The sequence below is a fragment of the Leuciscus leuciscus genome, assembly GCF_965113295.1.
Source record: "Leuciscus leuciscus genome assembly, chromosome: 24".
NCBI classification, from domain to species: Eukaryota; Metazoa; Chordata; class Actinopteri; order Cypriniformes; family Leuciscidae; genus Leuciscus; species Leuciscus leuciscus.
Window position 1 is genome coordinate 22390367 of NC_138723.1, and position 16452 is coordinate 22406818.

Genomic DNA, 16452 nt, shown 5'->3' on the forward strand with positions numbered 1-16452 from the left:
ACTGTTACACCAGCCTCCTGCGGGGTAAAAAAAACGAAATATGTAGTTTGATGTATAACATCCATAATGACAGACGCACTTGAGAGGAGGAGGAATACAATCTAAGCTGAAAGTTCCTGAGTTAATTACGAGCTTAACTTACTATAGCAGCCATTTTCTATGCTAATTTTAGCAGTAAATCAAACACTGTGAAATGTGTTAAGCGAAACTGGGAATACTAACGGTCCCTGGGAACTGGAACTGAAAGGCCTGTCACTTGTGTTTTATTTAGCCATTTCGCTGAAGTAACTTAATTTTAGGTGCAGTTAAATCTAGTGTACAACATTTCACTGACACAATCTCTGACAGAAATCCCCAGTTTCGCATTTTCAAGTTGGTCCTGTGAATTTACCGTGCTGACCAACGGAAAGCTGCTTGGTTTGAAAATGACTTCTGTATGATCTGTGCTTCATACTTCGGTACACTATTGACAATAGACAATTAACTTTTTTTCCAATGAAACTTCGGTAAAGTGACCGCTCCTTCATACTATACACTCAACCTGATCTCACGGGAAAACTTTACTGTTACGAGATGGTGATGTGAATCATACGAAAACGTATGATTATTAGAAAAAGCAAGTAATGAAGGTCCACACTTAAACATAACTGCCACTGGGACGCAAGCAGATCGCTCGAAAACGTACAAATGAGGTTGTATGATTTCACACGATAGCCACCAATTCGCCAAAATGTGAAATAGTTATGAATTGCCTTTGAGATTGTGTTGGTACACTACATACATATTGGTAGCTGAATGCATGTTCAAATTAATCAAAATATTTATTCAACAAACAAACAAGGGACGTGGAAAATGCAGAACTTAAAGGACATGTATTTGAATTCTGTTGAGCTTTCTATGCATGAGTCTACTTACAGCTGACATGAACACAATATTTCTACTGTGACGGGAAATATCCTCAGTGTAGGGCTGGGCGATATGGCTGAAAACTGTATCACGATATAAGTGTTTCATATCGGTCGATATCGATAATTATTGAATTTTTTTATAACATATTTAAAATAAGGACCAGTCCAGGAGACAAATATATTACATTTAAAGATTTTTTATTTTAAATTTAACCTACCTCTGATTATAATCCCATCAGTTAAAAAGGCAGAAATGTCAACACGACCATGGAAAACTCAAAAGTCTAAAATCACAATGAACACTTAACAATTATCTCTTAACATTAAGGTGCAAAATTAAAGAATACGTAAGAAATGCTTTATAAAGGGGTGGGCGATATGGCAAAAATATAATATTACGATTTCTTTCTATAAATTATATAAATCTATTTCTTTCTATTTTCTATAAATTATACATTGATACTTATTAAAGCTATTAATAAAGTTATTAGTCAAGAGCAGTGAGTGATTTTCTCTTTACATTTTGTTGTTTTATTAACATTAAAGGGATAGTTCTCCTAAAAATTCTAATTTTCATAATTTACTCTCTCACGTTGTTTTAAACTCGAATAAGTTTCTTTCTTCTGTTGAAAATAAAAGTTATTTGGAAGAATGTGGGTAACCAAACAGTTGATGTACCCCAGTGACTTCCATAGTATATTTTTCCTCCTATGGAAGTCAATGGGGACCAGCTACTGTTTGGATACCCACATTCTTCAAAATATTAATATTAGAAAATATTAGAAGGCAATTAATACAGGTTTGGAACAACATTAGACTGCGTAAATAATGAGATAATTTTTATTTTTGGGTGAACTATCCCTTTAAGGACAAGCGGCAGCGTGTTTACTATTACTACTGTCTCTTTAAGAGCTGCGCGCGACGCGTCTATTATACACGCATTTGACAAGCAGATTTTCTCTCAATTTTCTCAAGTTTGCTTTCACTTTAGACATATCCGACTAGTTTATGTAAACCTTGTGTGTATAACAGTATTAGCAAAATAAGACTCGAAAGATAACTTAGTATTCAGGCGCTGGTAGACAGGCTTTTAGTGCATGTGAGCTTCACATGTATGCGCTGAGAAACGCACACGCTAGAACAGCGCGTAAGCACGCGAATAACAGAAAAACTGACGACGGTCTTGCATAATCTGCAGACGACATTGGTCTGACTACGGTCAGACTTTAAGTCAGGCGAGCTGACTTTTCCTGTTTTATCTAGTTACTAGAGAGTGAGTGCCTTTGTTCATGCAATCAAACTTGCTTTGCTGGTTTCTTCCAACGAAAAAAATAAATAAATAATTATCGAACGTTTTATCGAACGCATTTTTTATTGATATTGATTACGTGTCTATCGCGATACATATCGTTATCGTTTTATCGCCCAGCCCTACCTCAGTGGAAATAAAAGGAAATTTTCTCTGTGAATTTGATAGCTAGGGCCCAAACGGTAGGGGCCCCGGTAGCTGGATCTTGCTAATGAGAAGAGACATCATAATATATTTAATGCACTTATTATCTACCAGAGTTATAATCCAAATGTATGAGACGAAGGGGGGAGAATAGGAATAGAGCGAGAGGTGATCGGAAGGTTTTTCTCTGCCTCCCAGAACAACGAGGGATTTCTGCAGCCAAAATCAGAGAGGGTCATTATGGAAGAGCGAATAAAAATGAGAACAAATGACAATGGATACAAATATTTGTGTGCAATTTGTCATGTGTGCATTTTCAAGTCTACGGACAATAAACAAGTACATAAAATGCACAACCACATACTTAAAAAAGTCACTATGCTGACAGATAAAACATCCCAGTTACTTATGAAACTAACTGAAATACAATCAAAAAGACATAAGAGAAAGAGAGAGAAAGGGAATAAATGGGAATGAAGAAAGGATAAATGAAGTGATGTAGTTATTAAATGGGAAAAGTAGGATTAGTGACGATCATTGTGAAATAAGGATGTATTTAACATGCTCTAACATGCTGACATGACTTTGTGACACTAAAAACCTATAATTAAAATGTATAAAAATGCATAATTGAACATTGGCATATAGCAGGCTAGTGGAAAACTAGTAGATTGAACAGTTTGATCTATGAACCTAAATTAACTAAAACACACACACATAGAACAAGATTTTTTTATATTTTTTATTATATAGTTTCAGTTTCATACTATTATACACTACCAAACGTTTGGTTAAAAATACAGTTAAGTTGAATAATATATAAAAGGCTTTATTTTTGTGGAAACAGTGATGCATTTTTTAGGTTTTCTTTGATTAAGACCCCTGTGGTGAAATTAAGCTTTTAATGTTAAAGACAAACCATGTGTAAATTCATAAGTCAGCACCATTGCTGAGTATTTTCTCCTTAAAACTGCAGTGAACCAAAGACAGTCTCAAAACCTGAAAATCGCTGGTGTTTCTGACGTCACACCAATCAGGTCAACATGTGATCGTCAACGAGTGGATCTCTGAGCTGGTGTGAGTGAGTGGAGGCGGGGCTATTTTGCATATTCTTAGAACCGCATGTACTAAATGAGGCAAGGTTGTAGAGTTACATTTAAGCTTTTTTCAAGGTTTAAATATGTCATTTTGGTGATCAAAAATGAGTTTTGAGGGATACAATTATTGGGAGACTTTAATAGAAAAAACTGCATTTATTTGAAATGGGAATCTTTTGAAACATTATTAGTTTCATATGTATGTATAAACATACATCGTTAAATGTCTTAACTGTTGCGTTCAACCAATTCAGCAAAGTTTTTGCTGAATTATTATTTTTTAAATCTGCAAAAGCAATGTACTAGCATTTCAATCGGCCTGCTAGTTAGCATCTCTGCCTTTCAGAGCCATTTCAACTATAAATTCATCATAAATGGCATAAAAATACCAGCTCTCAGCAAATCAATTCAATCTTGAGCTTTCATTACTAGTAAAATAATGATCTTTGCCTAAAGGGTAAAATTGAAATTGTCTGAAATTCTTCCGGACAGTTAATGGATGCTAGTTCTCGCCAGCAGGTGCTATGATGTCAGGCGGTCTTTAATCAGGGCTGTTTAACCTTTCTGTAACCCGTAGAACTGATACTCAAATACATTTTCATTTGCTTCAGGGGAAAAGAAGACGTGCTTTGACCTTTTATTTAAGTGTTAGTAATCTAACGCTTCTAAATGACCATATTCATGCTCGCCGGCCCTTCCTGTGCATTACGTGGAGTGAGTGTGTGTGTGTGTGTGTGCATGCATTGAGGCAGAGAAACCGACAGAATGAGATAAAGAGACACTGTCTAGAAGAGTTATTCAGGTGTAATACAGCATGGTAACACCCGCTGGTTTGACCGGAGTCCATTTTCATAATCAAATAAAGACAATCCTCAGACAAATTGTATTCATACTGCCAGCAATAGAGCTGTGTATTCAGCGTTCATTTTCAGAAGAATACACTTCACTTCACCGGCCAAAGAGTATAATTTTGTCGCCGTTGTTGGACTGCTGTAATAAAGATAAAGCAAAGTGAACATTCAGGAGAGGAAAATGTCACAGAAAAAGCCTGGTGTCAAACAGAAATGCAAACATTTAAATGCGAAGGATTACACATGTCATTCGAGGCTGTGTGAGATTTCACGCTGTATTAGGCATCGGGTGCTGTTTGAAACAAAGCTTGCTTGAAAAAGGTCATCCGTTGAGTGCGTGTATACAGAGGAGATCACTGTAATCTTAAATAAACACAATCATGTATGTCTAGGCATGTACAAACACACGCAATATGAATATAATGACCCGACATCGCTTCTAAACAAGCTTAGAAGACTAGTTTACCCAAAAGATTCATTTACTCATGCGTTCCAGAGTTGTTTGACTTTCTTCCCGTCTTCCGTTGAACACAAAAAGACAATTCTGAAGAATTAAGCTGCATTCTTTTCCATGCTGTTACAATGAAGGGTGACTGGAGCTTTCAAGCTATAAAAAAGACAATAAAGCACCATAAACGCACTATAAAGTGGTCTTTACGAGTTGTGTCTTCAGAAGACTTGTAATAATTATAAAATTAATTACAAATAAACAAATTGTCATTATTAGTCACTTAAAATCTCAACATCTGCCCTAGTTCTCCTTGGCTCATTCATGAAAGAACAGACCGTGATTCAAGAACAACTCATTCTTTTTATTCTTCATAATAAATTGATCAATCCAGCTTGCAGAAGTGGTCTGGATGATTTGTTTTTTGAACTGCACTGATATGATTTTGGAGTTCTCGATCTCAATCTGGTTAATGGCCCACTTGGGGGGACGATTAACTTTATGCAAATTGTAGAAAATATATTTTTATGATGATTTAATGGTGTTGAAGCTTGAAAGCCTTAGTGTTCCTTGATTTTATTGACTAGAATAATTCTACCAAACTTCTCCTTCTGTGTTCCACGGAAGAAAGTCAGTCACCGATTTGGAACAACAAAGGATGAGAAAATTATGACATAATTTTCCTTTTTGGGTGAACTGTCTTTTTAATACTACCCGTGGTTTAAACAACAGTTTCCTGTCACGCTTCCTGCTGGTGAGAGTGTGTGAGAGAATAGTAATGTTTCATATCAGTGTCAGAACACCCTGTATTATGCCACATCACTCAGCTCTCTGTGCAAGTTTACTGTCTCTGTCAATATCAATCTCTCTCAGTCTCTGTTAGCAAACTGATCCTTTTTAGTTTTTGTGCACCCGAAATGTATTCCATCTCTTCCTCAAAACACTTCCCACTGCGTTGCACCTCGAAACCTCTCTCTCATTCCCATTTCAATTCGACATCAAAGAGGCGAATCAATGCTGAGCCACTAACGTTCACTTGTACAACAGCGCCCATCATCACAACCTCATCCTCATGGTTTTATCAAGTATTCTTATTCCTTCCCTTTCTTTCTCTCACCCTCAGACATGCATATTTTTTTCTTTCAAGGAGGTTTTTGTTCTGATCTGTTGCATGCGCACACAAAAAAATTTTCATGTGTGCCTGCATTTAATTCCTCTGTAACCTTTAACATCGATTTTCTGCTTTTAAAGTTCAGCCTCGTGGGTCGGGTATATTCAGAGATGGCTATAGATATAGGTGGAAAATGAACATCACATGCTCCGGTTATTTTTGTACTCCTGCGGATGGATGTATGGATGTCTTATGCTCACCATAAGACGGAGCATGTGATGTTCAAATCATACCTATCTGACCGCTACCATTTTGTCTATTTAAATGGAGAAAAATCGATCATAACTCCAGTAAACTATGGAGTGCCGCAGGGATCTGTATTAGGCCCTCTGTTATTTTCAATATATATGATACCACTTGGAAATATTATAAGGAAACATGGAATTAGTTTCCATTGTTATGCTGATGACACTCAAATATATATTTCATCACGGCCGGATGAAAACGCAAAAATTTCCAAATTGACAGAGTGTGTTAAAGATATAAAAGATTGGATGACCCGTAATTTTCTTTTATTAAATCCAGACAAGACAGAGGTAATACTTATCGGTTCAAAAAACCGCCCACAAAACCTCACACAATACAACTTTAACATCATAGGATGTCCTGTTACTTTATCCTCTACAGTAAAAGACCTGGGTGTCATACTCGATTGCAACCTGTCTTTTGAAAATCATATTTCATATGTTACAAAAACAGCATTTTTCCACCTTAGAAACATTGCTAAGCTACGTAATATGCTATCAGTTTCTGATGCAGAAAAGTTAGTTCATGCATTCATGACCTCGAGACTGGATTACTGTAATGCTTTACTAGCTGGTTGTCCTGCATCCTCAATAAACAAGCTACAGTTAGTCCAAAATGCCGCCGCTAGAGTTCTTACGAGATCAAGAAAATATGATCATATAACACCGATTTTATCATCACTGCATTGGTTACCTATAAAGTTCCGTATTAATTACAAGGTATTGCTACTGACCTATAAAGCCCTAAACGGCTTAGCTCCAGTCTATTTAACGGATCTTTTATCACCCTATAATCCATCGCGCTCTTTAAGATCACTAAATTCAAGGCTTTTGGTCATACCTAGGATATCCAGAACCACCAAAGGAGGGAGAGCATTCTCACATTTGGCTCCAAAACTCTGGAATAGTCTTCCTGATACTGTTCGTTGCTCAGACTCGCTCTCCCAGTTTAAAACTAGATTAAAGTCGCATCTCTTCAGCCAGGCATTCATATAATCCTACAGTTCAAACTACAATCCGGCCTCTAGCTCATAAATGCCAGAGGAGAACTGGCCCCCGACTGAGCCTGGGTTCTCCCAAGGTTTTTTTTTTTCTCCATTAGGTCACCTGATGGAGTTTTAGGACACCATTAGGTCACTTGATGAAGTTTTTCGGTTCCTTGCCACTGTTGCCTTTGGCTTGCTCAGTTGGGGATATTTTGGGGATATTTAATTTAATTTTATCAATCAATAAATTCCTCTTGAAACAAACTTTGTTGTATTATTTTAATTTAATACTGTGAAGCTGCTTTGATACAATCTGTATTGTGAAAAGCGCTATACAAATAAACTTGACTTGACTTGACTTATGCTCACCAAGGCTGCATTTAGTTGATCAAAAATAGTGAAAATAGTAATAGTGTGACATTATTACAACGTTAGCCTCATAGCATAATTGCCTAAGTCAATTTGGCCAAAAATTGAAAAAATAGGCTACCTGTTTCCTATTTTAATATAATTCTAAATCCAAATAATTACCGTAACGTATTAAAAACAAAAATTTAAGAAAAGTTTGACTGGTATTGTTTAAATTTATTGTTTGCTGTTGATGCAATCAGTATGCTATATATTTTTAATATACTATATGCTATATAATATATTATAACATACTATGTGATATAGGCCTGCTTTAATATTCTAGAAATAGAAATTAGACATTGTTTTGAGTTGGATATTTTCAGATCAATTGATCTAAGAGAACTGGTTGTAATGATTTTGTATACCTATACAGATATTCATAATATACTACATAGCCCATCAGATTATTTAATCATATAAAGCTTTGTTTACACTCACATTTGCCGCTTGTTTGGTGTTAATTCTTGACCTTGACTTTTCTAATTATTTCTAAATTGGACAATCAAACAAAATTATAATCATATACAGTAGAATTTCTGCAGATCCATGGGTTACCGTAATACTGTTTTTATAAGATAACTTTACTAGAAATAGTTGTTCACCGGCATAATGTTGTGTTTCGGGCTGCGTTATCTTGACTATCAAAGTAATCCAGCTGGACGATGACATCACTGTCTAGATTAAATTAACTAACATTAATTCATTATTAAATTAATCAACAGCCGGAATGAACTCCGTTTGCATAATTGAATATTTTTCCTGTTATTACTCTACATCTGCTTTGAAACAATCTGTATTGCATAAAGTGCTATATAAATAAAGGTGACTTGACTTGATATTTGCTGAAGGTCCATCAGCTAGAACAGCACTAACCAGCATAAGCCAGTCTGGAAATTCATAATACTCCAATGTGCACTGATTTAATCGAATGATCTTTTTTGTCTGTGTTTCCATAGGCTGTGGTCTGGAGTTTCTCCTGGTGCTGTGTGGTTTAGAGTTGACCCAAGCGTGTCCCCGTCACTGCATCTGCTACGACTCTCCCAGCACGGTGAGCTGCCAGGCGCACAACTTCCTGGTGGTTCCAGAAGAAATCCCGGCCCAGAGCGAGCGAGTCTTTCTGCAAAACAACAAGATCCAGCGATTGCTGCAGGGCCATTTCAGCCCAACCACCGTCATGCTTTGGCTCTACTCCAACAATATCTCATACATCCAGCCCTCCACATTCATGGGCTTCACCCGCCTGGAGGAGCTCGATCTGGGAGACAACAAACACCTCCGCTCTTTGGCTTCTGACACCTTTCAGGGTCTGACCCGACTCCATGCTCTGCACCTCTACCACTGTGGCCTAATCACTCTGCCCGCTGGGTTATTTGAAGGGCTGCACAACCTGCAGTATCTCTATTTACAGGTAGGTGTCATATTCTCAATGTCTTTCTAACATTTGAAAAATAGATCTGGGTCATTTTAAAAACCGGTGCCATTTATGTCCCTCTAATACAGAAGATATGTAAGACTATAATTTTAACAAGGAATAGCTGATGTCAACATTTACTATGTGCTACTATAGGTCTCCTCGCTATACCTGCCAAGTAAACTTCAATATAAATGTTTATAAATTCTGAAATTTCAAATTAAGCCATGTCAAATTTCTGAAGGTATCATTTTTATATAAATAATATCAAATAATATTAAAATGTTTGGTAACACTTTAGATTAGGGAACACATTCACTATTTAGAGTATTCTCAGAATAAACTCCTAATAACTGCTTATTGATAGTAAGTAAGGTAGTTGTTGTAGTGGTTATGTTTATGGTTAAGGGATGTAGAATATGGTCACGCAGAATAAGGCATTAATAAGTTCTAATAAACAGTCAATATGGTAGTAATATGCATGGTAATAAGCAACTAGTTAATAGTGAATGTGTTACCAAATGTTTTAATTTAGACCAATATGGCACATTACAATTTATTAAAGGGATAGTTCACCCAAAAATGAAAATTCTGTCATTAACTATTCACCCTCATGTTGTTCTAGACCCGCAAGACTTTCGTTCATCTTCAGAACACAAATGAAGATCATTTTGATGAAATCTGAGAGCTTTCTGTCCCTCCATAGACAGCTACTCAACTGACACTTTGACGCTTTAAAACGTTTTTATAGACCGCATTTGAATTGAACGGTTTAGTCGAAATTGTCTGAAGAGACTCGATTGCTTTATTATGATGAACAGATAAAAAAAAAAATGACGGCTTTTATTCTCATTCAACAGAAGCTCAACTGAACCTGCTTGACGCACGATAGCAAACCTCATTGGTTCTTGCGGATGCTCAAACGTGCTGCGTAACACAAGAATGAACCTCATTGGTTCTCGCAGCTGATGTATGGGAATAAAAGCCTAAATTCAGTCTGTTCATCATATAAAACGATTGTGTCTTTTTAGAAAATTTGGACTAAACCGCTCCATTCATAAGGATTAGATTTACAATCTCTTTGTGAACTGAAGTGTCAAATTTGTAGTTGCGTAGCTGTCTATGGAGGGACAGAAAGCACTCAGATTGCATTTAAAAAAATCATCATTTGTGTTCCGAAAATGAGCGAATGTCTTACAGGTTTGAAATGACATGAACGGTAATTAATGACAGACTTTTCATCTCTGGATAAACTATCCCATTAACACAAACATTTGCCCTTAGAATGCTGAGAATAAGAAAAATGTCCTTGTGAAACTGGAAATGGCACCTTGTGCACAACATGACTCATCTATAGAGAATGGAACAATGGAACTGAAATAGTTACAGTACCATTTAAGATTCCTGTGTTTTCCCTCATATTAATGTGTCTGATGTGCTGCTAGGTCTGACGTTCTGTGTAAATATATCATATTTAGGTCCTCCTCAGCCAAATTGAGTGTGAATTTATAAGATGCTTGGCACATTTGTGCTGACACTTTAAGAAATCTGACTGGATACAATACCGCTTTTAAGGAAGCAAAAATGCCCTCTTGAATGGATACTTTTTTTTTTTTTTTAGATTGGCAGTGCTCCCGGTTTGAACCATTGCTTAGGAATCATCTGACTTGCCAAATAAATCCAGATAAGATCTGCTCAAAATGTTCAATATCAGCCTTGGCAGCAAGAAGTGCTGCACTAAAATGATGACCAGAGATAATATTTCGTTCTAATGAAAATGTCAAAAAGGTATCATACTCTTCAGGGGCAAAGAACATTACGGACACACGGCTCTTGGAATTTGATTTATGTTTAAGGTTAAACATTTCTGACCTTTTATGAGGTTTCATAAGCATATGCACAAGGTTATGGGTATTTCGGTTAATATATCTGAACAATGTCTACATAGTAGAAAAACTGTATTAAAAATAAAATACAAATCCTGTAATCCAAAAAGTTTGACATAAAGTCCCATACATATATATAGCATGCATTTCACATAGATTATTAAACTGGCTGACCTAATTTTTTAAAACAAATAGCTGAATTTATATATAGTATATATATATATATAGTACAGTTTTGTCTGTTATTCTTGACATACACATTTTCTTGTCTAAAACGTTCTATTCTGGAAGCAACATATGTCAAGGATAGCAGACAAAACTGTACAGTACCTTCCCACCTGAACATACAGTGCTTTACGCTTGGCTTGTTTCGTCCCAATTTCACAGTGTTTAGCCTCTCATATAGCTCAAAACCTGAGAAAAAAAAGAGCCATTCAGATGGGGAAGGATTACTGTGAGGGGTTGTTTGGCATGTGCGAATAACAATTCGATAAAAATAAATTCACAATATTAATCACTCTCCAATCCATGCAAATATATTTTTTACATGCAATACATTGTCCTGAGAACACAATGCATTAAAGGCACTTTGGATTTTCAAAAAGATTCTTATAACAGAAATATAAATGAAAAGGGAAAATCTAATGAAGAGGACACAGAGGCATGATTTGATTTGGTGTTTTTCTTAAGATGATTTGAAAGTGAAAGTGAAAGTGACACGTGACGGCCAAGTATGGTAACCCATACTTGGAATTTGACCTCTGCATTTAACCCATCCAAGTTAATGCACACACATTAGGAGCAGAGTAGTGAGTAGTTAACACACACACACTGCAAACGTGGATACACACACCCAGAGCAGCGGGCAGCCTTTGTGTGGCGCCCGGGGAGCGATTAGGGGTTAGGTGCCTTGCTCAAGGGCACCTCAGTCATTTCCCACCGGTTCTGGAATCGAACCAGCAACCTTTGGGTTACCAGTTCAACTCCCTAACCACTAGGCCATGACTGCCCCACTGTAGTTTTAATCTCATCAACATCATCTAATCTCATCAACAACAAAAACATTTCTTATATTTCACAGAAGATAAAAATAAAATATGATAAATAACCCATTTTAAACTAAAATTTGATTGAGCTATTTTTGTAAACAGACTAAAACTAATGAATACGCATGAAAGATTGACTAAATTGAACAGGACATTTCATCAAAAGACAAAAACTGATTGCCTTGTATATTCATATCTGTGACTTGCTTTTTCTGAGCCTGCTACTGACTGTTGCTGTTTATTTTGGCGTTCTGCAGAACAACCAGCTGGAGTTTCTTGAGGATGACATGTTCATTGATCTGCTGAATCTCAGCCATCTATTTCTGCATGGAAATCGGCTGTGGAGCCTCCACCAGAACACTTTCCGTGGCCTAGGGGCCCTCGATCGCTTGCTGCTGCATCAGAACCGGCTCCAGTGGGTTCACAAACAGGCTTTCCATGACCTGCGGCGCCTGACAACTCTCTACCTGTTCAACAACTCCTTACCTGAGCTACCAGCCGAGAGCTTGACTCAGCTGCCGGCGCTGGAGTACCTGCGTCTCAACGACAACCCTTGGGAGTGCGACTGCAAGGCCGTGCCGCTCTGGGATTGGCTGCGGCGCTTCCGTGGCTCCACCTCCTCATTAATATGCATGGCTCCACCAGAGCTGGCGGGAAAGGATCTGAAACGGCTGACAAAAGAAGAGCTACCCTCCTGTACGGGCTCGGAGTCGCTCCACCAGAGCAAATCCAGCAGCCAGGGGGACGTGGGGGTGTCGCTGAAGAAAGATCATCATCACCGATCACACAATCATCATCATCACCCTCACCTGCCACATCAGGATCAATACTACCCCACCTCCCCGTCGCCGCTCCCTCGACCGCCCAAGTCGGGGCGCAACAGGAACTGCACGAGGCATCGCACCCGACAGGGGAATGGTCCGAATGAGGTGTATAACCTAAAGGATTTAACCAACAAGGAATCGGGCGACAAATATGACCAGTCAAAGCCAAGACGTAAGAACAAGTGCATCCCAAGGACTTCGGTGGGGCCCCCTAGTAATGTGCAAAGAACAAACAGCAGCAGGGCGACGTCCCTCTTGGCACCTTATTTCATCATCCCTCTTAACTTATTGGTGTGTCTCACTGCCCTTATTTTCCGCTGAGCCTGTGGAAGCCTGTACAAATGGTTTTACCGAAGAAAACGTAGCCCTCTGTCTACTCTGGCTCCTACACTTCAGTGTGCGAATGTGTGTGTGTTTGTGTGTGTGTGTACATGTGTACGTCAGCGAGCCCCTTTTGAGGGACAGAGGACTTGTGCAAAGTTACGGGCCTGGAATTAAACCGGAGATGCGAAGACACTCTGGAGTTTGTGGGCGAGAGAGGGACACTAAATGGACTACTCCTCGATCATCCCCATTTTTACACCATTCCCTGTTGCTGCTGATTTACCAGGGCATATTCAGTAAAAAAAAGAAAAATATATTGTGCATTTATTAACTACATTCAGTTGTACATCGCACCTCTGCAGAATAATTAGCAGCCCTTTGTGGTCAAGCTTACCACCATTAAAACCTCCAAATCCTTGTCCTTACCTTCGACCTGAACACAGGCTGCAAGCCCAGAGGGGAGGGGAGTGTGAGCTAAATACATAAACATACCATTTACACAAATGTACATGGAACTGCTGCACTAATGTGTTAGCATCTCTGCGGTTTCTGTGGGAGGGTTGTCAACACCTTTAGCACCAGACAGGATAAAAATGACAACCCAGGTTGAGTTAGTTATGATTATTTTATTAATTTTTTTTTTTTTACATATATATAAGAAAAATGGTTGCATTTGCAATATTCGCACATTAAAGCTGGTTCACACAGCCCCAACAAATGCTAACAGGGTTAGCACGTTAATCCAACAAAACCAAAAGTTGTTGTTCGTTGTCAAATGGGGAATTAGCATTCTACTGTTCTGAAGCTGCTATGCTGGCATACTTTAAGGTCAGTGAGAGAAAAAGTAGAGTTTATGAAGGATTATGGGATGGCTCTGGGTTTGTGCGTGTTGTTATTCGTTGATTGTGCCCTTAAGATAGTATTTTGCATAAAAACTGGAAGAAAAAAGTTAAGACATGAAAAGGTCAATTGGAGCTCATGCAAAAAGCCTCATGTGTTATCTGTTACTCAGCTGCAATAATGTGCTAACCTAGAAGGGAAACAACAACACTACATTAGTATCTGCACATGACACAGTTTGGGGAAATGAAATGTCTCACAAAGGGGGAAATAGAGCTGTGCAGAGTTATGATGTTGAGGCTAAACTGGAAGACTAATTAGCCATAGATTCCCAAAGGAAGTTCCAACGGGTTTCTGGAATAGCAGTTTTTGATTTAAATCGCTATGGAGGAAGGCAAACATCTCAAACATTTAGACTTTCTTGACGACATATAAATAACACTGAGAAAAGGAGCCGACACAGTGCTAGCATCTCTCGCAGTGCTAGCATGTAGAGCAACAGATGAAAATGGCCCTTTTGGGATTTAAAAAATAATGTCAAAAGACTTGTTCTTCGTACATAAGTTACATCGTCACACCTGCAACATGAATTGTTGTAAACTGTTTTTTTTTTATTATAAATAAATTAAATTTGTAAATACGTAGCTAAATAGGGACTACAACTACAGGTACCACAAGAATGTGAGTTTGCATGCTTGATGGGCCAAACAACAACTGTAGTCCTTATGTAGCCACTTGTTAGCAACTAAGCGTTTGTAAAAAAAAAAAAAAAAAAAAAAAAAATGTGCCAAATATAATGGTGACCACAGGCTTTATTTTACTCATAAATCAAAAACTACCTTCTGAAAACCCATTAGAAACTCCAGAGGGAAACCATGGCCCAAAAATGCCATTTCCCATTCAGGTTTTAAGAGTACAAACTGAACAGTTCCAGAAAGCCAACGCAAGTTCTGAGGTAATAATCCTTGTGATCCAGATTAATCCATGCAAGCCATAGAAAAGCATGTCTGTCACTCACCATCTCTGACCTCTGCCACTGTTAAGCCATTGAACACGTCTGAATTGACATCCTAAATCTGAGATATCAAACGTCAATGAAAAATCACAGAGCCCCCTCTGGACAGGAAGGGTAATAGCACTTTCCCCACCTCTAACTTGTCCCCATTAAAGACTTTTTACCTTTATACAAAAGTGAACTGAAATTATTATGACATGTCCATTGTGAACATTTATTTGTTTGAGAATATGTCACGTACTAACAAAAGACTGTGTGTATAACATTGTAGGGGGAAGGATGAAGTTATTTTGTATTCATGTACTTTTTCTTTGTACATTGTCGTCAAACTGCAATTTTGAACAAACAAGTGCACCATGTTAACACCTTTCCCGTCTTCCTCAGTCTGTCCTTCATCTTTATTCCCCCCTTTTCCATGACTCAAACTTTCTGTCTGTTATGAAACACCACTCAAAATCTGTTTCTAAAGAACATTAAAGAGAAATGTGGTCTCACCGCTGATGGTTTTGGATGCCTTTGTTTGGACTCTGCTTGAAAAAAACAAAGTATAAATCAGGTGATGTTTAACCAGGGAAATGATCACACTAGAAACAGCTTTTCATTTCTGGACCAAATGGCGTTACTGCAGAAACACTTCATAATAATTCACATTAAATCACTTGGTTGATTTAAATTCTGAATATAAAAGACAGACAAGATATAGCGCTTTCTCAATTGCATATATTTTACGTACTCTCACACACAGTGGAAATAAGCATAATTTCTTCAGGGACATGCAGGACATCTTTGAATAGACAGACATATTTTATTGAACCCTGAGGGGGAATTCTGTTACAGAAACAGATAGTAAAGCCTAATTAAACTGTTGCTATGCTATGACAGTAGTTGATCTGAAACAGAAAACTGACTGTGGAAAAATATGAGTTTATGCTAACGCCTGCTATAGCGCCCCCTATGGTTGGAGCCTATAGCTAAAACACTTCCACTGCATTCAGTTTCTTTCTTGCACACACAAAAAAAGATGTGTACTATAACAGAAACATTATAGAACAAAGCGACACTATCTCAGGCCAGAAAATGGTTGACATGGAAGGTCAGGATGACCTGTTATGCTTATGGTTGTTATGCTTATGTAAAATATTAGTGAAACTTCAATTATTTTAATGAAAAAAAGAGACGTTTGAAAGTCATAAAACAGTATATATTGACTGGAACAGCAGTCTGTGGTTGATTTTTTGCAGTATATACAGTATATGTGCACAGTTATGCTTGGGATTTCTGGATGACCTTCTACATTTTCCAATATAATGTGCAAAGATTGTGCAATATATAATGAGAGCACAATGTGAGAATACCGCAATGTAAATCCCACAATGCAATGCGTTCAACCTTCCTTGACACAAATCGGAGGCAATGTAATCTCTTTTCCTTTTATGATCAATTATTTTTTACACAACATTGAATTACGAAGGCAAAACAACAGTTTTTATTTATAACTGAACACCACTCCTTGCATTAAAGATGCAATATAGTATG

General features: G+C 37.7%; 1 protein-coding gene across 2 annotated transcripts in view; it reads left to right on the forward strand.

Annotated features, from left to right (window-relative positions):
* Positions 1-14541, forward strand: part of rtn4rl1a (reticulon 4 receptor-like 1a) — a 122403-nt gene extending 107862 nt beyond the window's left edge. For both annotated transcript variants that reach the window (XM_082158469.1, XM_082158470.1), the window contains exons 2-3: positions 8527-8978; positions 12171-14541. In XM_082158469.1, the coding sequence (XP_082014595.1) occupies positions 8527-8978; positions 12171-13058 (1340 nt within the window). In that variant the 3' untranslated portion in view covers positions 13059-14541. The remainder of the gene's footprint in view (positions 1-8526; positions 8979-12170) is intronic.
* The last annotated feature ends 1911 nt before the right edge of the window (positions 14542-16452 follow it).